General features: G+C 32.1%; 1 protein-coding gene across 1 annotated transcript in view; it reads left to right on the plus strand.

Annotated features, from left to right (window-relative positions):
* The window catches only part of piezo2b (piezo-type mechanosensitive ion channel component 2b), a 151,711-nt gene extending 132,993 nt beyond the window's left edge, over nt 1-18,718 (plus strand). Inside the window, exons 45-57 of the mRNA XM_073848538.1 lie at nt 820-1,105; nt 2,861-2,999; nt 4,614-4,761; nt 4,869-5,083; nt 6,975-7,133; nt 8,657-8,804; nt 11,141-11,329; nt 12,418-12,510; nt 12,928-13,100; nt 14,371-14,493; nt 14,601-14,683; nt 14,786-14,981; nt 16,618-18,718. Coding sequence (XP_073704639.1) covers nt 820-1,105; nt 2,861-2,999; nt 4,614-4,761; nt 4,869-5,083; nt 6,975-7,133; nt 8,657-8,804; nt 11,141-11,329; nt 12,418-12,510; nt 12,928-13,100; nt 14,371-14,493; nt 14,601-14,683; nt 14,786-14,981; nt 16,618-16,870 — 2,205 coding nt within the window. The 3' untranslated portion in view covers nt 16,871-18,718. The remainder of the gene's footprint in view (nt 1-819; nt 1,106-2,860; nt 3,000-4,613; nt 4,762-4,868; nt 5,084-6,974; nt 7,134-8,656; nt 8,805-11,140; nt 11,330-12,417; nt 12,511-12,927; nt 13,101-14,370; nt 14,494-14,600; nt 14,684-14,785; nt 14,982-16,617) is intronic.
* The last annotated feature ends 4,042 nt before the right edge of the window (nt 18,719-22,760 follow it).

Raw genomic sequence — 22,760 nt, forward strand, 5'->3', positions numbered from 1 at the left:
TAATAATACAATGAAAGAAGATAATAATGGTAACAATAATAATTCTTATATTGTATATTATATCATTTATGTATCATATTATATTAGTAAAATCTGAACTTTTGTGATATTACTACCCTGGTTGAAGAAAAAAAAAATGTGTAATCTCATTCTGAAGTTTTTCATTGGCAAAAATGCTTTCCTTACTTAGATTTTTTTTTCTTGTTTCCAGGCAATATATCTAAAAATTCTTAAATTAAGAAGGATTTTCTAGACAAGTAAAAATTAAGTTTTTGCTTAAAACAAGCAAAATAATCTGCCAATGGGGTAAGAAAAATAAACTTGTTTTCTGTTTAAAAATAATTTTGCTATTATTTCTTGAAAACAAGAAAATAATTGTTTCCTTCTTTATTTAAGAATTTTTAGATATTCTGGCTGGAAACAAGACAAAAAAATCTAAGTAAGAAAAGCATTTTTGCAGTGTTGTGTGATTTTGTGAAATAATACAGGTTGCTTGTATAGATATGTGTAAAATGCAACCCAACAAGCCTTCAGAAAGTGTTAATTAAATATTAAATGAGCCTTTTAGGTTTATTTTATGAAGTTTGCAATTATTTTTGCAACCCTGCAGAATCCAGTTTATCCTGTTTTTGATTGCTTAAAGTAATGGTACATCAATTTTTATCCTGTTTGCAGAAAGTGCCTTTTATTTACTTTACAACTTTTATTGAACAGGCAATAAATGGGTCTTACATAAAGTTTTTCGTTTTCCAATGTAGCGATACCTTAAAGTTTGTTTTCCTTCATTAATGCACCTCTCTCCCTCCTTCTTTGGCTCAGTGTCATGGTCTCTGGGATGAAGACGACCCTAAAACGACCCGTAAGGATGAGTGTCTTCATCAGGAGGAGTCTATGGACGAGGGGGAGATGACGGTGGCGATTCCACCTGAGGAAGATAAGAAAAGTTCTCCAGCATACTCGCTGAAATCTGTGAACCTTGGCATGTCTGTGGACTCCTCCCAGGTGCATGTTCAAATGCGTTATCCTGAGCATCGGCCTTATCTGCAACGACAGAGCACTAGCGGATCTTACCTGTCCCACCGCTCATCTGTTCGCTCCAAACGTGGTGAGGATTTATAATGCAAACATCTCAGGTCTTTGTCTTTTTTTCTTAAATGTACAGTCAAGCCTGAAATAATTCTGACTTAAATTTACTTTTATTCAACCAGCAAGTTTTTTTTTTTTTTTGACCAGAAATGACACAGGCTTCTCCCAAAAGATAATAAGACGATGTACAAGAGGCATCATTGTGGGAAAAAAAAAACTCAGCTTTTATTTACATTTGAACAAAAAGTGGCATGTCCAAAATTTGCAAACTGTCACAGTCTATGGGAAAATCCAAAGTTCTATGCCATTCCAAATAGTCCAAGCTGTTCTAAAGCATCCTAATTACCCTGATTCATTGAGAACAGCTGTTTTAATCAACTCAACAGATGTTGAGTTTGTGGACAGTCATGGCTAAGACAAAGAAGCTCACTGAGGACCTGCGGCTGTGCATTGTGGCTGCTCACAAGTCAGGAAAGGGCTATAAGGCCGTATCGAAAAATTTTGAAGTTCCAGTGGCTACAGTGCAAAGTATTATTAAAAAATACAAGACATTCCGCACTGTGAAAAATCTCAGAGGACGTGGTCGGAGGCCAAAAGTGACACTTGTGCTGGCCAGGAGGATAGTGAGAGAGGTAAAAAAGAATCCAAGGATCACCACCAAAGCCATCCTGATGAATCTGGGCTCCGCTGGTGACAACATCTCAAGGCAGACAGTCCAACGGACACTGCACACCGCTGGGTTCCACAGACGCAGACCAAGGAGGACACCACTTCTCCAGATAAGGCAAAAAGCCCACATGGCCTTTGCAAATGCTCATCTGGACAAAGAAGAAGACTTCTGGTCTTCTGTTTTATGGTCAGATGAAACAAAAATTGAATTGTTTGGCCACAATGATATAGCCTTTATTTGGCGTAAAAAAAGGAGAAGCCTTCAACCCTAAGAACACCATCCCCACTGTCAAACATGGTGGTGGGAACCTAATGTTTTGGCGGTGTTTTTCAGCCGGTGGACCAGGGAACCTAATCACAGTAAACAGCACCATGAAAAAGGAGCAATACATCCAAATTCTCAACAACAACATCAGGCAGTCTGCAGAGAAACTTGGCCTTGGGCATCAGTGGACATTTCAGCACGACAACAACCCAAAACACACAGCAAAAGTGGTGAAGAAATGGTTAGCAGACAAAACATTAACGTTTTGCAGTGGCCCAGCCAGAGTCCTGACTTAAATCCAATTGAGAATCTGTGGAGGAGCTAAAGATCAGGGTGATGGCAAGGAGACCCTCCAACCTGAAAGAGTTGGAGCTCATCGCTAAAGATGAATGCGCAAAAATACCAGTGGAGACATGCAAATAGCTGCTCAGCAATTATAGGAATTGTTTGATTGCTGTAATAGCCAATAAAGGTTTTTCTATTGATTATTGAGAAGGCTGTAAATAATTTTGGACATGCCACTTTTTGTTCAAATATAAATAAAAGATGAGTAATATTGTTTTCCACAATGATGCCTCTTGTACATCGTCTTATTATCTTTTGGGAGACGCCTGTGTCATTTCCAGTCAAAAAAACTTGCTGGTTGAATAAAAGTAACTTTAAGTCAGAATTTGCCAGGGGTATGAATACTTTCAGGCTTGACTGTACATGCATAGACAAACTCATGCATTGGTTTTACTAGTACTGGCTTCATCTTGGCTGTTTTGTCTTGTTGGCCTGTGGTTAAGCATTGCTGTGGGTTTAATGGAGGTGAGGTTTGGTTGCTGGTTTGTTTCACAGGCAGCACAAGCACAAGGAACAGTGTTCGTAGGCAAAACAGCACAATAGAGCCAGAAAAACCACTGAAGAGCCGGAAGGAAATGATTATGGAGAAGATCCGAGAGCAGCTCATTAAAGCAAAGGTTTATGTGATCAAAAAGTAAGTGTCTTTGGGAAAACACCAAATGAAAATAAAAATTATTCAAATAAAAAAGAATATATATATCAGGGATCAGTAAGATTTATAATGGTTTTTAAAGATGTTTCTTACGCTCATCAAGGCTGCATTTATTTGATCAAAAATACAGAAAAAACTGTAGTATCGTGACATATTATTTCAATTTAAAAATAACTGTTTTCTATGGGAATATATTTTAAAATGTAATTTATTCCTGTGATACAAAGTTAAATTTCAGCTTCATTACTCATGTGTCATATGGTCCTTCAGAAATCATTCTAATATACTGATTTATGATCAATGTTGAAAACATTGATACCTGTGATACTTTTTTTAGGATTCTTTGATCAATAAAAGGCTAAAAAGAACAGCATTTATTTAAAATAGAAAGGTTTTCTAACAATATACGCTACTGTTCAAAAGTTTGGGGTCAGTACATTTTTATTATTTCTTTTTTTTTGAAAGAAATTAAAGCTTTTATTCACCAAGGATGTGTTAAATTAATAAAAAAGTGATAGCATTTACATTGTTAGAAAAGGTTTATATTTTGAATAAATGCTGTTTTTTACTTGTTATTCATCAAAGAATCCTAAAAAAAAAAATCACAGTTTTTAACATTTATTTGGCAGCACAATTTATTCTAATAATAAATCAGCGTATTAGGAGGATTTCTGAAGGATCATGTGACACCTAAGGCTGGCGTAACAGCTGATAAAAATTCAGCTTTGCGTCACAGGAATAAATTATATTTTAAAGTATATTACAATAAAAAAACCATTATTTTATAATGTAATAACATTTTGCAGTATTAGAGTTTTTTCAGTATACTTGATCAAATAAATGCAGCCTTGATGAGCATAAGAAACTTCTTTGTTAGAAAATATTTGTATTTTGAATAAATGCTGTTCTTTTTAACATTTTATTATTATTTTAAAACTATCACAGGTTCCAAAAAACTATTAAGCAGCACAACTGTTTCCAACATTGATAATAAATCAGCGTATTTTGTGGAGGATCACGTGACACTGAAGACTGGAGTAATGATGCTGAAAATTCAGTTTGGCATCACATAAATAAATTATATTTTAAAGTATTTTAAAATAGAAAACCTTTATTTTAAATGGTAATAATATGTCACAATATTACCGTTTTTTCTGTATTTTTGATGAAATAAATGCAGCCTTTATGATGAAAAGAAACGCTTTATTTATTCAATTTAAAAAAATTTCAAACAATTTTGTTTTGTGTTTGTAATAGAAATTATAATACATTTAATTTGCATTAAATCAAAACACAAATTTCTGAATAAATTTAAACTATTAAAACGGAATCAGGACAAAATTTTAATGGAAAATGGAATTTGAGAAAAATAAAACTGAATTTGGGGGAAAAACAAAACAGGATACTTTAAATGATCCAGTCAATAGGATGATGGATAAATAGGATGATCCTTCATTTGTCCCTCATTGAACAGATTATGGAGACACAATTTCAATTAGTTTTGGTTGATAGATGTGCACTCTTTCATTCTTTATTCTATTTTGAATATATTTTATTAGTCTGCCTGTTCAGTCTCTGTTTATCTTCTCTCTTCAGATTGGTTGAGTTCTATCAGCCCATCCGTCAATTCTTCTATAACCTGATCCATCCCGAGTACAACGCCGTGACGGACGTTTACGTCTTGATGTTTCTAGCAGACACTGTTGATTTCATCATTATTGTCTTTGGCTTCTGGGCATTTGGGGTAATTTTGAAATTTACTGATGGATTTATTGATGCATTCCAGTAGACGGCAAGGTTTCAGATCTAAATTGCGGTTGTGTGTTGATGTGTGTTTTGTCTGGCTCACAGAAACATCAGGGAGGTGCTGATATCACATCCTCGTTGTCAGAAGACCAGGTTCCCGGGCCGTTCCTCGTCATGGTGCTCATCCAGTTCGGCACCATGGTTGTGGATCGTGCTCTGTACCTCCGCAAGACAGTGATGGGAAAAGTGATTTTCCAGGTCATCCTGGTCTTTGGCATCCACTTCTGGATGTTTTTCATCTTACCAGGAATTACAGAGAGGTAAAAGAACGCTGGGAATTTCAGTCCTGAAAAGAGCTTTCCCAATTTGAGTTAAGAGAGCAATGAGGATACAGAACTAAAAACTTGAAGTTACATTGAACTTAATTGTATTATTTGCTCATTAATACTTGATTATTATGCAAGTTGATATTCTGGTCTTTTTTCCAAGCACATTTGACCAATTCCACATTGCATCAATCTAATAAATAATAACAAATTTTGTATTTAATCATTTATATGTGATATAATTGTCTATGGAAGCTGGAAGTGAAAAAGTCCTCATATTTAGGTGTGCATAATTATTAAACAGGTTTTCTTTTACAGATAAAATGAGCCAAAAAAAGAGATTAACTTGACTAAAAAGTCAAACAATTATTTAAAAATTAAAATTGATAATTAAATACAAATTTAAAAGTAGTTTCAACTTGCATAATAATTATGCACGCACTGTATGTGTTTGGTAGATTAAAATAGCTTTACTCTGTTAAAGTTTGACGCCATTTTGAATATTATTAACAATTTTTATTTTCATCCACATGCAGTTTTAGTGAGAGTAAAATGGACTAAAATTAATAAGGGCCTTATGATTTCTGTGATGCAGAAATTGTGAACAGAATCCATTCCAATTGCAAACTCCAGTCTTAAAAACAGAATTTACAGTATAATGAAATTTGACTCTATTGATCAGCACTTTGACAAAAAAGAAATAAATAAATACATACAATTTGTTATTGTCACTTGATTACATTAAAAAAATATTCAATTGTTAATTTGTGCTGCAGTGTAATTACCACTGTTTTTTTGTTTGTAGTAAATTAAAAGTAAGTTTGTGATAAATAATACATCCAGATAAAAAAGAATTTCAGAACACAGAATTTCAGAAAAACAAAACTTTTATTTTATTTTATACATTTATTTTTTTTTAAATGCCAGTAAATTATTAAATTGATATTTAATTGTGTATTTAATTATTAAATAAAGTTTTGTTAATTTAACTGACAGACATGCTATTTTAATATTGAAATATTATATTAAAATATTAAATAATCAAAAGAGAATCCATAAAAATTAAAACACAAACATGGAATTTTTATAACAGTTGTAATAAATTGTTGTAAAATTGTGTAAGTTACATTATTTTAACTAATTAGACATGGTTTTTAATTAATTAGACATGGTTTTTGGTTACTAAAATGTAATTATAAAAACTTAATTATAAATATAAATATATATATATATATATATATATATACATATCATGAAACATGAAACATCGGTTTGTTAAAATTTTTGTAAAAAAATATTTTATATATATATATATATATATATATATATATAAAATCTTTTTTTTACAAAAATTTTAACAAACCGATGTTTCATGACTGAAATTACTTAGACATGCTTTTTAGACATGAAATTTAATTTAACCAGAATGTGAATTGTATTTGGGAAAAAATAAAATGTTTTTTTATAGTGCACTATATTACACTGCAAAAAAAGTTTTTTTACTTAGATTTTTTTGTATTGTTTCCAACCAAAATATTAAAAAATTCTTAAATCAAGAAGGATTTTCTAGATGAGAAAAAATTTTTTCTTGTTTTCTGAAAAAAAAAAAAGCAAAATAATCTACCAATGGGGTAAGAAAAATAATCTTGTTTTCTGTTTGAAATAAGATTTTTTTTTGCTTACGCCATTGGCAGAATATTTTGCTTGTTCTAAGCAAAGACTCACTTAATTTTGCCTTGTCTAGAAAATCCTTTAGATATTTTGGCTGGAAAAAAGACAAAATCCAAGTAAAAATAAGCATTTTTTGCAGTGTACCTCAGCTGCCTGTTGAAAGGAAGAAATGCCCTCAATGTCCTGACATACGCTTTCGATCTCCTCTTTGCAGGCGCTTCAGTCAGAACACTATCGCTCAGCTGTGGTATTTTGTGAAATGTATTTACTTCGGCCTGTCAGCATATCAGATCCGCTGCGGATATCCGACTCGCATTCTGGGAAACTTCCTCACCAAGAGCTACAACTACGTCAACCTCTTCCTCTTCCAAGGGTGAGAAACACGTTAAACAGCAGGTGATAAGTAGATGTTGCATTGCTGCATGTAAACTATGTTTATGTTATGGTGGAACGATCAGTGTTGGGGAAAGTTACTTTTAAAAGTAATGCATTACAATATCGAGTTACTCCCTAAAAAAGTAACTAATTACGTTACTTAGTTACTTTTTATGGAAAGTAATGTGTTACGTTACTTTTGCGTTACTTTTTAAATCTGGGCAGGGCTTGCTTGTTTGTTTTTAAGATAAAAAGTTATATTTTTGGCAAATATAAAAGCCTTTTCACACCAAAAGCCTCGAGCTTAGAGAAAAGTCAATTCACGTCTGTACAGTAGACCGCAGAAGAAAAAATGTCAACTCTTCAGCAATAAAACAAAAGTAAAACATGTTAGATTATCTTGAGTCATTTTTGCTTATTAGTATGGATGAATTGGATCATCGAAGGTCGGCAGCAAAGACATCGGTTAATAAAATGGGATTAAATACATAAAGGATATATGTATTATTTAACATTTAATTATTGCAGGTTTGCGTTGAATTTCAGTGTTTTTATTCATTTTGAGGAATACTGTATCTGTTTTTTTAGTGAGTGAGATAAATGAATGCATGTTCATTTATTCTAGAAATAAAGATTTCTGTCAACATGGGGACAGGAGAGCTTTTAATCAATAAATGGGTGGGGGGAGAAACTGGCGTCACTTATTTGAAAAATATATTTTCTTATCAATTAAAAAGTAATGCTTTACTTTACTAGTTACTTGGAAAAAGTAATATGTGACCCTGGACCACAAAACCAGTCATAAGGTTAAATTTGACAAAACTGAGATTTATACATCATATGAAATAAGCTTTCTATTGATGTATGGTTTGTTAGGATAGGACAATATTTGGCTGAGATACATCTATTTGAAATCAGAAATCTGAGGATGCAAAAAAATCAAAAAGACTGAGAAAATCACCTTTAAAGTTGTCCAAATTAGGTTCTTAACAATGCATATTACAAATCAAAAATTACATTTTGATATGTTTACAGTAGGAATTTTACAAAAAATCTTCATGGAACATGATCTTTACTTAATTTCTTAATGATTTTTGGCATAAAAGAAAAATCAAAAATTTTGACCCATGCAATGTATTTTTGGCTATTGCTGCAAATATACCCCAGCGACTTAAGACTGGTTTTGTGGTCCAGGGTCACATATTATTACGTAACTTGCATTACCCCCAACACTGGGAATGACACAGAATCTATTAATCAATTAATTAATCTAATAATCTATTACACAGAAATGTAAACTAATGTAGACAAACAGTGGGAGCTCAGATGCTTTCAAAATAAAAATCTTGCTTACTGTAAAAATAAAAATCCCAATTATTGTCAAAATAATTGAGAATCAAAATAATCTGATATATCAGCCAAACATAAAAACTTATCAGCCAGTGCTGAAATTAAAAATGCTAAATATCATCTGATATATTGGTGAAAGTGAGTTTTTCTAGTAAGTGTTGTGTGTCCCAGGTTCCGTCTGATCCCGTTCCTGACGGAACTGCGAGCAGTGATGGACTGGGTTTGGACGGACACAACGCTCAGCTTGTCTAGCTGGATCTGTGTTGAGGACATCTATGCACACATCTTCATTCTTAAATGCTGGAGGGAGTCTGAAAAGGTAAGAGAGTGATAAATAGGGCTGAGAATCAATTCCAAAAAGAATCGTTTCCTCGATTCTGAGGCATTAGGCATCAAGAGTCAATTTCAACGTTTGGAATTGATCCCATCAAGGGGAAACGACTCATCATTCAGAGCTGTTTTCAGTTCGACAACATAAATGGCTGCATGTTTCGGCTGCTTAGTCATCAAACGTCGCTGATTGTGGATTGACGAAAATTAACTGAATGAAAATGAGTCATTACTAAACTAGTCTGAGTTTAAAGATGCAGCCTCCCATTTGAAAAGCACCCATTAATTTGCCTCTTGCTCGCTAATAGTTATTATAAGTCTGATTCGTTTCCACGAAAACATTAGTTCAGATAGATTGTTTAAATGAACCAGTTCAAAAAAGTTATTTTACAGGGGAGCTGGCTCATGTTGTCCACAATTTTGAGAGCTGCACAACAGAATAGATTATGATGCCTTGATCTTATTTACATCTTAAATAAATGCTCTTTTCAACCTTTCTATCAGCCGACGATAACTCTGAAAGAAAACACAGAGAGCACATATCAGTGGACGAGAGCGCATCTTTCTTACAAGCTGTTGTTAAAGTTCTGTTTATTTTGTTTCAGTGTATAGTTTGCTAATTTTGTCATTTTAGACACTTCATGTATTGTTTTATTCATGCAATAAATGCATGTCCACTGCTGAGCTGTGGGTTATGACTAGTTTCATGGGCAATGCAGACAAAATTACAATTTAAAATCAGTCAGAGCTGCAGAAAAATCTTTTTTACAAATGAAGCTTCAAATTATGAGAAGGCAACTTTCTACGACCTTTACATGAAAACTTTTGAACCGAATGGAGATGTACACATTTTTCTTATTTTGCCTAAATATCATATTGTTTTCATTTAGTACTGCCCTTCAGAAGATACTTGCACATTTCCCAGAGGACATAAGTTCAATTTACCCTGATCTTCAAATTCAAAAAGTTTTCACCCCCGGCTCTTAATGCATATTGTTTCATTCTGGAGCATCAGTGAGTGTTTGAACCACCTGTAATAGTTGCATATGAGTCCCTCAGTTGTCCTCAGTGTGAAAAGATGGATCTCAAAACCATACAGTCATTGTTGGAAAGGGTTCAAATACACACAAATGCATAAAACCAAATAATTTGTGGGACCTAAAGAATTTTTCCAAATGAAAAGCGAGCATTTTAAATGTTCAGGACAAACAAGAGACTCATGAAAAACTATCACTAAACAAACAAAAAAAAAAGTGTATAGTTTGCTAATTTTTTATTCATGCAATAAATGCATGTCCACTGCTGAGCTGTGGGTTATGACTAATTTCATGGACAATGCAGACAAAATTACAATTTAAAATCAGTCAGAGCTGCAGAAAAATCTTTTTTTACAAATGAAGCTTCAAATTATGAGAAGGCAACTTTCTATGACCTTTACATGAAAACTTTTGGGTGAAAGCTTTTGAACCGAATGGAGATGTGCACATTTTTCTTATTTTGCCTAAATATCATATTGTTTTCATTTAGTACTGCCCTTCAGAAGATACTTGCACATTTCCCAGAGGACATAAGTTCAATTTACCCTGATCTTCAAATTCAAAAAGTTTTCACCCCCGGCTCTTAATGCATATTGTTTAATTCTGGAGCATCAGTGAGTGTTTGAACCTTCTGTAATAGTTGAATATGAGTCCCTCAGTTGTCCTCAGTGTGAAAAGATGGATCTCAAAACCACACAGTCATTGTTGGAAAGGGTTCAAATACACAAAAATGCTGAAAACCAAAGAATTTGTGGGACCTAAATAATTTTTCCAAATGAACAGCGAGCAGTTTAAATGTTCAGGACAAACAAGAGACTCATGAACAACTATCACAAAAAAAAAAAAGTGTATAGTTTGCTTATTTTGTCATTTTAGACACTTCATGTCTTGTTTTATTCATGCAATAAATGCATGTCCACTGCTGAGCTGTGGGTTATGACTAATTTCATGGGCAATGCAGACAAAATTATCATTTTAAATCAGTCGGAGCTACACAAAAATCTTTTTTTACAAATGAAGCTTCAAATTAGGAGAAGGCAACTTTCTACAACCTTTACATCCTGCATTCATTGCGAAATTAGCTTCCTCCAATCTAAAAACAAGAACCAAAAAAGAATCGAAAACAACAGTGAGGAATCAATTCCTCAATCAAATCCAATCAATCCAGAACCAGGAATCGGAATCAGAATCAATTGCAAAAATTTCGGAATCAAACAGCCGTAGTGATAAATAGCATAGAAAGGGTCTTCTTAAGGCAGCATCCTAAGCATGTGTGTGTGTTTGGCAGCGTTACCCTCAGCCCCGCGGGCAGAAGAAGAAGAAGGTCGTGAAGTATGGAATGGGCGGCATGATCGTGATGCTCCTGATCTGCATCGTTTGGTTCCCGTTGCTCTTCATGTCTCTGGTCAAATCTGTGGCAGGAGTGGTCAATACACCGTTGGATGTGTCCGTCACGCTCACTCTGGGAGGACTTCAGGTGCACGTCACATTAAACAGTGTGATGCTCATTTGCATGGTCGTTTCAGATCTCTGCTAGTTTCTACTTTCAGTAAAAACCAACGAATATTTTAATGCTGTCTCAGGGGTTTCTCCTAAAAAAACATTTGAAGAAATCAAAACAGACACAAATGAGACATCCAGTTATATTATAAAGCTATAAAATGAATGTGGAAAGCATTTCAGATCACTTGATGAGAATTATTTGAGCTTATATTGAGATGTCATTTTAGTATTATTCATATGCTGTTAGTGCTTGTTAATATATTGAATAAGCTTTGGTTTTTATGTTTTCAATTTTGCAATTTACTTGTAGTTTGTATTAGTAATTTTGAGTTTTTATCTTTTTTATTACATCATTATAATTATATTTTTTATTATTATAATGAATTATTTATTATAATTTATTATTTTTCTTGGTTTTTCATTTAGATTGTTGTTTAAGTGCTTTTATATTATGTCAATTTTATTATTTATAGTTTTTTGCTGTGTTTTTCTGTTTGTTAATTTTATTTTATTCATTATTATAATTTATTATTGTATATATTTTTTTGAATAAAATTTTTTTTGCCATGTTATTTCAGTGGATTTAGCTTTTTTTCAGTTATTTTAGTACAGTAACCTAAACTTATTTCAGTTCCCTAGGCAATGTTTCTAATTTTGATATATATATTTTTTTTATCTTCCATTTATATTCTGTTTTATTTCAGCTATATCCCAATTACCAGCAATGTTTTTTAGTTAAAGTAACAAACACTGGACTTTTAATTTCAGACTTTAGTATTTTGGCAAATCAGAGCACAGATTGAGATGTTGTTGAGATCTCTTATGAAACTCTAGAAGAGACACACGTGAAATCATGTTGTTGTTTTTTCTTGGGGGAAACATCTGAGAAACAGGAGACTTGTATAAAAGTCTCCATTTGTTCTCCATTTTATCTCTAAGAGATCTAAGAGATCCTGTCTAAGAGATCTGATATTTGTGTCTTTCCTATCAGAAGCATGCCGATTTCAATTTGCTTACCATTTGATACCATTGTTCTTATGTTTGTTTTATTCTGTATTTCAGCCAATCTTCACGATGAGTGCCCAACAGAACCATCTAAAAAACGTCTCTTCCACAGAGTTTGCCAAATTTTTAAAAAACTACAGCAATGATGCAGTAAGGAACTAAGTGTCTTTTGTACTTTACGGCATGAATATGTTTTCCAGTAACGTAGCAATATATACAAATTATTTCAAAAAGCTGATTAATAATGACCAATTTTGTTGTTTTCACATTTCATAAAGTAAAAAACAAGGAAATTATATATTGCATAGATAAAATTAAATTTGTATTAAGACTATTTGAATATTGTGGCATTATTTGCCTGCTAATTGAACATTTCTACCTATAATTCTCATGCAGTAAAATAAATAGGATTCGTTTAAAAATTATCCCTACTTTTGAAACTTGTAATATTCTATTTTATATATACAGTTTGTGTTTTGTCAAACAAATGCTGATAAGACAACAAGCTAATATAGCCTGGTATTGGTAATTTGTGTATCCCTGATTGTGTGCTTGTATCTCCTGCAGAATGCCATGCAGTTCCTGGAGTCTTATATTCGTGAGGATTTAACAATAGCACAACTAGAAGGAAGTTCCAACTCACTTTGGACCATCAGCCCCCCGAGCAAGCAGAACCTCATTAAAATGCTTAGTGAGACAAATGACAAGTTTCCTCTCACCTTCACCTGGTCCATACAGAGGTACTGTTGAGTTCAACATCAAAGCAGCATACAGGCTTAGACTAAGTGTTTAGAAAAAAAAAACTGGTTTGCTGATGAGTAAATAAAAAAAAAAATCTGAAATCAAATATTGTATTATATTTATAATATGAGTATTATTTACAGTTAAAAAATGTACATGCACCTTGCAGAATCTGTATTTTACCAAAACAAGAGGGATCATACAAAATGCATGTTGTTTTTTATTTAGCACTGACCTCAATAAGATATTTCACACAAAAGGTGCTTACATATAGTCCACAAGAGAAAATAATAGTTGAATCTGTAAAAATGACCCTTAATTCTATGTTTTTTTTTTGTTTGTTTGTTTAGTGATAGTTGTTCATGAGTCCTGTGTTTGTCCTGAACACTTAAACTGCCCGCTGTTCTTCAGAAAAATACTTCAGGTCCCATAAATTCTTTGGTTTTTCAGCATTTGTGTGTATTTGAACCCTTTCCAACAATGACTGTATGGTTTTGAGATTCATCTTTTCACTCTGAGGATAACTGAGGGGCTCATATGCAACTGTTACAGAAAGTTCAAAAGCTCACTGATGCTTCAGAAATAAAGGTGTGTACACCTGAAGGATTTTTTTAAAGAACAGCGAGCAGGTTAACTGTTCAGGACAAACAAGGGACTCATGAACAACTATCACTAAACAAAAAAAAAAACACATCTGTGGATCGTTCAGGTGACAACACCGAATTCAAGTGTATGTAAACTTTTGAATGGGTTCATTTTTATAAATTCAACTATTATTTGCTCTTGTGAACTATTTGCAAACTTCTTTTATGTGAAATATTTTATTCAGGCCAGTACTAAGTAAACAATAAAAATGCATTTTGTATGATTTTGGTAAAATAATTAACATTTTGCAGATTCTCATCAAGTCATCGAGATTGACTTCAACTGTATATAAATATATTATTTAAATAAACCTTTTTTATAGAATACAAATGAATTAATATAATTATTATATCATACATTACAGTCATAATATAAATGACCTTTAATCTTACAAATGCAAAAAACTTTACAGTAATAATAATTTACTAAACGTGACCCAGACGTCTTTCAGAAGATTTTCACCCTGGTATTATTTCATGAGAATTTGTTCTGCATGTAATGCCATTGATATGATTATGTGCTGCTCTGATCAGGACAAAAATGTTAATGACAAAGACTGAGGATTTCCTACCAAGTTAATGAACTCCTTTCTGTTTGGTTTGTAATGCTGTTTTTGTCCATAAGGAACCTCAGTTTAGGTGCCAAAGCTGAAATGGCAATAGGGAAACACTATATTGACCTGAAAAATGAAACCAGACAAGAGCTAATGCAACTACTGAGGGGTGACAACAATGATGATAAGCAAGTGTGAGTTCAAGCTACTAAATGCATCAAACACATGCATATTTCTCTTAACGTTTTTACCGCTAAAAAGACATTTGGCTGAATGATAAATTGTAATGTTTTTTCTGAAGGGTCATCAAAAACATTTTTCCAAGATACATCAGAGCTCCAAGCGACTCCAATGCCAGGCCTATTGAGCAGCTCTACAAAAATGGTAATACACCAGCTCTCCACCAGGAATACAGTATCTATGCCTTTGCTACATTTCCCATACCATCAACACACCTGTTTCTCTTCACTCTTCCCTTAGAGAAAGAATACATGGACATCACACTGTCTTTACATAAATCCAGCCAAAATAGCACAGAGGGCGTCCAGGAGTGGTGGATCGTGAATCAGACTGAAGAAGGCCCGTTGTCTATGGTCAGGAATGTAAACGAATCTGGTCTGGACCTCTACATCATCAGTGACCAAGTCAGTCCACCCAGTCTGGGCTTTCTGGCTGGTTATGGGTGAGTGACTTGAAACATTATTGTCTAAAGTTATTTTTCTGTCCTTCCTAATGTAACAAAAATGTCCAGCCAATTAGAACATATGTGACCCTGGACCACAAAACCAGTCATAAGGTTACATTTTACAAAACTGAGATGTATATATAATATGAAAGGTCAGTAAATAAGCTTTTTATTGATGTATGGTTTGTTAGGATAGGACAATATTTGGCCGAGATACATCTATTTGAAAATCTGGAATCTGAGGGTGCAAAAAAATCAAAATACTGAGAAAATCACCTTTAAAGTTGTCCAAATTAGGTTCTTAACAATGCATATTACTAATCAAAAATTACATTTTGATACATTTACACTAGGAATTTTACAAAAAATCTTCATGGAACATGATCTTTACTTAATTTCCTAATGATTTTTGGCATAAAAGAAAAATCAATAATTTTGACCCATACAATGTATTTTTGGCTATTGCTACAAACATACCCCAGCGACTTAAGACTGGTTTTGTGGTCCAGGGTCACATATTTGATGTTTTATATGTGACCCTGGACCACAAAACCAGTCATAAGGGGTAGCTTCTTAAAATTGAGATTTATACAAATATTTGAAAATCTAAAATCTGAGGGTGCAAAAAAAAAATCTAAATATTAAGAAAATCACCTTTAAAGTTGTCCAAGTTTTTAGCAATTGATATTACTAATCAAAAATTGCATTTTGATATATTTACGGTAGAAATTTACAAAATATTTTCATGGAACATGATCTTTACATAATATCCTACTGATTTTTGGCATAAAAGAAAAATGTATCATTTTAACCCATACAATGCATTTTTGGCTGTTGCTACAAATATACCTGTGCTACTTAGGACTGGTTTTGTGGTCCAGAATCGTATATGTGACCCTGGACCACAAAACCAGTCTTAAGTCGCTGGGGTATGTTTGTAGCAATAGCCAAAAATGCATTGCATGGGTCAAAATTATTGATTTTTCTTTTATGCCAAAAATCATTAGGAAATTAAGTAAAGATCATGTTCCATGAAGATTTTTGTAAAATTCCTACTATAAATATATCAAAATGTAATTTTTGATTAGTTATATGCATTGTTAAGAACTTAATTTGGACAACTTTAAAGGTGATTTTCTCAGTATTTTGATTTTTTTGCACCCTTAGATTCCAGATTTTCAAATAGATGTATCTAGATGTATCAATAATCAAATATTGTCCTATCCTAACAAACCATACATCAATAGAAAGCTTATTTATTGAGCTTTCGTATGATGTATACATTTGGCCAAGAGACAACTATTTAAAAATCTGGAATCTATGGGTGCAACAAAAATCGAATTACTGAGAAATCGCCTTTAAAGTTGTCCAAATTGCATATTACTGAACAAAATTAAGTTTTGGTTTATTTATATGAGTTTATACAGTATCTTGCAAGTCTGATTTTTATTTGAAATTCTGAATTGTGAGAAAAAAAGTTGCAATTACATTTTTTATTCCATGGAGGAAACAAGCTTTCATAGAAATGGTCATAATGGTGCGTATCGTAAATTAAATCCATATGAACCAAATGAACTATGTTTATGTCATGTCCATTGTGCTAAGTTAAATGTGTGAACCTGCGTGTGCACAGGATCATGGGTCTGTACATGTCGGTGGTTCTGGTTATCGGAAAGTTTGTGCGCGAGTTCTTCAGCGGCATCTCGCACACCATCATGTTCGAAGAGCTGCCCAACGTAGACCGGATCCTCAAGCTCTGCACCGACATCTTCCTGGTCCGAGAGACGGGAGAACTGGACCTGGAGGAAGACCTGTATTCCAAGCTCATCTTCCTCTACCGCTCTCCAGAAACCATGATCAAGTGGACCAGAGAGAAGAGTGAGTGAGAATGAGGACGTTGACTTTCGGAGGAACTCCAAACTGACCACGAGAAGCACAAAAGTGGGAATTACGCCTCCTTCCCAAAGCACACGGTTGGATTGAACCGGAGAAGCATTGTTCTTCATGCTGACTGATGAAACGTTAGCACTCGTTGTAGTTTTCATCCGGTGGACGTGCACTTGCTAGTGTTTTTTTAAGGGCTTGAAAAGTGAACTTTAGGGCTTCCAGGCATGCGCCACTTTGATACGACTTTCACCTTGGGGAGTGCATGCGACGGGATGGACATAGACGAGAAATACTCAACCTGCTTTAGACTCGGGCTTGATTTGAATTCTGAAGACGCAGAAAGCGAAACCGAAGCCCTGTAGTTGGCGCTGTGAATTACGTGACAATCTCGATTTGCCTTATTTCCTTTGTACAATCAACTAGATGCATCATTATCCACTACCTTTCTCAGGAATACATTCGGATCATTTCACCACGACGGGATATCAACCTTTTTCCTCATGTACGACAAAGTGTGAAGAGGAACGTGCGCAACGGTAATAACTTTACTCCTTTGAGACTTTAAGGAGGTCATCCGTCATGTATGAACACAGATTTGGGATGTGAAAATGTGTTTTTATAAGGCTTGAAGTATAAGGACCTTTCATAACTAAGGGGAGAATTAATGATTTGTCCGTTTCATCAAATCCAGCTTGTTGTGAATTTAAAGAACCTCATTTGGTAAACAGAGAGAATTTGAGTGTGTTTCTGTGTACATTTCTGTGTAAATCAAGATGATTTCATGAATAATTTACACGGATTTGTTCAGATTGATATTTGGAAATGATTTACACAGAAATGTGCTCCAAAATGGAATTTTGAATGCTTCTGTCTACGTTTCTTTGTAAATGATTTTATGAATGATTAACATTTGTTTTGAACAAATTTTTGAATGAATTTCTGTATGTTTTCTCACAAATCCAAGCAGTTTTGTGAACAATATACATGGAAATTTGATCCGAATGAATTTTAAATGTGTGGGGGTTTTTTTCCAAATGATTTATTTCCATGTTTTACATAAAAATTTGTTCAGAAGCTTTCTTTGTAAATTCAAATGATTTTATGAAGAATTTTGTTCAGAATGAATCTTAAATTTGTGTGTACATTTCTTCATAAATCCGCATGATTTTATGGATGATTTACACAGGAATTTGTTAAAAATGAATGTGTTTTGAATTTGTTTTTCTTCATCAATCCAAATGATTTTATAGATGATTTATGCAGAAGTTTGTTCTGAATTAATTTTAAATGCATTTCTGTTTACATTTTTTTTTCAACAGATTTTATGAATTATTTATAGAGAAATGTATTCTGAATGAGTTTTAAATATGTTTCTGTGTACAATTCTTCATAGACCCACATGATTTTATGAATTATTTACACAAAATTTATTCTGAATGAGTTTTAAGTATGTTTCTGTGTAAATTTTGTCATAAATCCAAATGATTTCATGAATTATTTACACAAACATTTGTATTTACATTTCTTTATAGATCCAACAGATTTTTTTTGTGAAGTATTCACACAGAAAATTGTTCTGAATGAATTTTAAATCCATTTCTGTGTACATTTCTTCATAAATCCACATAATTTTATGGATGATTTAAGCAGAAAAACGTTCAGAACAAATTTTAAATGTGTTTCTGTGTACATTTCTTCATAAATCCACAATGTTATGAATGATTTGCATAGAAATGTGTTAAAAATGAATTTTTAAAAAGGTGTTTCTTTATAACTCTTAATGATTTCATGAATTATTTACACAGAAATTTGTTCTGAACGACTTTTAAATCTGTTTCTATATACATTTCTTTACAAATCCAAATAATTGTATTAATTATTTACATAGAAATTTATTTTGATTAAGTTGTAAATGTTTCTGTGTACATTTTCTTCATAAATCCACATAAATTTATGAATTATTTACACAGAAATTTGTTCTGAACGACTTTTAAATCTGTTTCTATATACATTTCTTTACAAATCCAAATAATTGTATTAATTATTTACATAGAAATTTATTTTGATTAAGTTGTAAATGTTTCTGTGTACATTTTCTTCATGAATCCACATAAATTCATGAATTATTTACACAGAAATTCATTCAGAATTAATTTTAAATGCATCTCTGTATATATTTAATCATAAATCCACATGATTTTGTGGAAGATTTAAGCAGAAATTTGTTCAGATCAAATTTAAATGTGTTTCTGTGCATTTCTTCGTAAATCCACGATTTTATGTATGATTTACATTGAAATGTGTTCAAATTATATTTGTAATGTGTTTCTTCATAAATCGTAATGATTTTATGAATTATTTACACAAAAATTTGTTCTGAATGAATTTTAAATCTGTTTATGTACATTTCTTCATAAATCCACATGAAGTCATGAACAATTTACACAGAAATTCATTCGGAATGAATTCTAAATGCATTTCCATGTATAATTCTTCATAAATCCACACGATTTTGTAAAAGATTTAAGCAGAAAACAAATTTTAAATGTGTTTCTGTGTACATTTCTTCACAAATCCAAATGATTTTATTCATAGAAATGCGTTTAGAATGAGTTTGAATGTTCCTCCACAAAAACAAGTGATTTTATGAAGTATTTACACAGAAATTCTGAACTAATTTAAACCATTTTTTTGCCAATTCAAATCATTTTATGAACCATTTAAAATGTAAAAATGTTTCTTCAAAAATCCGAGTGATTTTTTTTTTGTATGATTTACACAGAAATGTATTTAAAATCATGAAATATGAGCTAAAAATGAATTGCGTAAAATGGTTGGGCTTCATTCATGCAACACAAACCGAATGCACATTTTAGATTAGTTCTGCTCATGTTTCATGAATGATTATTCAGTTAAACGTCTGACTTGTGCTAAAAGTGAATAATGAATATTAGTTATCAACAGATTCATTCTTGAAGGCATGAGAGATTCGCAGATCGTTTCAATAGAGTTATTAAATATGCATCGCCAGGACAAGGACTTGTGCTCGAAAGTTGTTTGTACATGAGGAAGAATCGGACTCACATTTGTACTACGTACTTATATTTATTTGAGCAATACGACAGGCGGATGACCGTAAAGGACATGAAATCCATTTTTATCCACACCTTTGGCAGCCATACTCAGGAACGAGCTTTCTATGGATCAGGGTCTCACGGATGTGTACCGCTGGAGTCTCCGCTAGGCTGTAGATTCGCAATGGGATCATGTACTGGGATATATGACTGTGTGTGAGCTCCACGCCAATGGATCGTGTTGTGCCGATGCTTGAGGAGAACATTGAATATTGTTTTGAGTCCATCTCTGAACTATGCATTAAAGACAATGTAGCATGAATGAAAAATAATGTTTGACATGAAACGCTTTCATTACCTTATGTGTGCGGAATTTTTTCAGAACGGGGGGAAAAAGAAAACTGTACCTGGATGAAATAGGAAATGGAAGTTTATTGACTTCAAATAAAGCACACAATTAAAGGACAGAAGTGTTCACTTTTATTCACTTTTTTTGTTCCTGTACTGTTCATTTTTACATATGCACTACTACAGTTTAAAAGTCAGTCATTTTTAAGGACAGAAATTGATGCTTTTATTTAGCAAGGCACATTATTATCTATTCAGCAAAGAAATTGTAACTATTTTTAACATTTTGAGAATTATTTCTGAAAGACAATGTGACTAAATACTGGAGTAATGATGCTGAAAATGTATTTGCATCGCTGCAATAAAGTACATTTTAAAATGTATTACAATAGAAAGCAGTTATATAAAATTAGAATAATATTTCACAATATCCTACTGTTTTAACTGTATTTTTAATCAAATGCAATTTTGGGCAGCTTAAGAGACTTTAAAAAGAAAACTATTAAACTACAGCTCTACACTACATTTATATCATTTTTTAAATATATTTTTATATTTTCCATGTTCATTTATATTTGTCTTTTTAAATGTATTTATTTTAATAATAATAATAATTGTATTAATATTTATATAATTTAACACGTCTATATAGTTTTTTTTTAACCTCAGTTATATATATTAGTTATTTTAGTAGATCAACTCAAACTGGAAAATAGTTAAGTTTGTTTGTTTATTTTTACTTAACTTTTTAGTCATTCCATGAAACCAGTACGATCTGAGTGTGTTTTATCTATTGGCTCACTAAAATCAATTTTTAATAGCTTTTTGTATTAATTGAAATGTCTCCTTTAATAAGGTTTAAAATCATGACATACATTTTATCTTTATATTAGAAATTATCTAGTGTTTTTACATGGTTCATAAGAAAACACTACGCAGTACACCACCAATCATTTATATTTGTCTTTTTAAATGTATTTATTTTAATAATAATTGTATTAATATTTATATAATTTTTTTAACACGTCTATATAGTTTTTTTTTTTGTTTTTTGTTTTTTACCTCAGTTAAATATATTAGTTATTTTAGTAGATAAACTCAAACTGGAAAATAGTTAAGTTTGTTTGTTTATTTTTACTTAACTTTTTAGTCATTCCATGAAAAAGTACAATTTGAGTGTGTTTTATCTATTGGCTCACTAAAATCTATTTTTAATAGCTTTTTGTATTAATTGAAATGTCTCCTTTAATAAGGTTTAAAATCATGACATACATTTTATCTTTATATTAGAAATTATCTAGTGTTTTTACATGGTTCATAAGAAAACACTTAGCAGTACACCACCAATCATTTATATTTGTCTTTTTAAATGTATTTATTTTAATAATAATTGTATTAATATTTATATAATTTTTTTAACACGTCTATATAGTTTTTTTTTTTTTTTAAAGTTTAGGTATTTTAGTAGATCAACTCAAACTGGAAAATAGTTAAGTTTGTTTATTTTTACTTAACTTTTTAGTCATTCCATGAAACAGTACAATTTGAGTATGTTTTATCTATTGGCTCACTAAAATCTATTTTTAATAGCTTTTTGTATTAATTGAAATGTCTCCTTTAATAAGGTTTTTTTTTTTCACTTTTGGGCAGCTTAAGACTCTTAGAAAACTTTACAGCTCTGCATTTATATTAGATGTTTTATTTTTAGATTTTCCATGTTTATTTAATTTTTTTGTCTTTTCAAATGTATTTACCCTGTTACATCTTCAACTCTGTTACTCTAGTTTCAACCCCATCACACCTACATTTGAATTATTTTTTAAGTTTATGAAAAAGTAATTTAATGTTTGTTGAAATGTTCAGAGCAATCATAAGGATACTAAAGATGCCACTTCTTTGATCAAAAATGATGAGGTTGCTATCACAAAAAGTTCCTTTTTAGGCTTTAGTATAGCAAATGTGTAAGATTGTATGTAACTTTTATATTTACAAATACTGAATTAGTGTGAGGGACATCTGGTTAATAGGAAAATGTTGATTTCATTACAAAAATATTTTGTAATCATATATTTAGAGAGCTCCCACAGTGTTTATAATGGGGTTGAAGACTAATAGTGCCAATATCTTAAAATAATGACCAATAATAATAGGGATTTGATGCCTGAGGTGGGAAAATGTTTTTCTGGAAGTTAAATATGTCATTAATGTTATGGGGTGTTCAGAGAAGTAATACATTTTGGTAAAAAATCTAAAAATGAGTCCAAATCGCACCGGTTTCGTGGAATGACTCATTTATTTCAAGTGAAATGTTTTGAAATGACATTCTCTTTTCTGGCTTCTCTATAACTGAAGTTGTAAATGGTGCTGCTTTCTATTTGTAGAATAATTATAATTCATCTGCGCTGAGTTCATCAGGTAAATCTTTACACAGTTCATAGGAAAACACACTTAGCAGTAGACAACCAAA

This window comes from Garra rufa, chromosome 10, assembly GCF_049309525.1.
Source record: "Garra rufa chromosome 10, GarRuf1.0, whole genome shotgun sequence".
Lineage (NCBI taxonomy): Eukaryota > Metazoa > Chordata > Actinopteri > Cypriniformes > Cyprinidae > Garra > Garra rufa.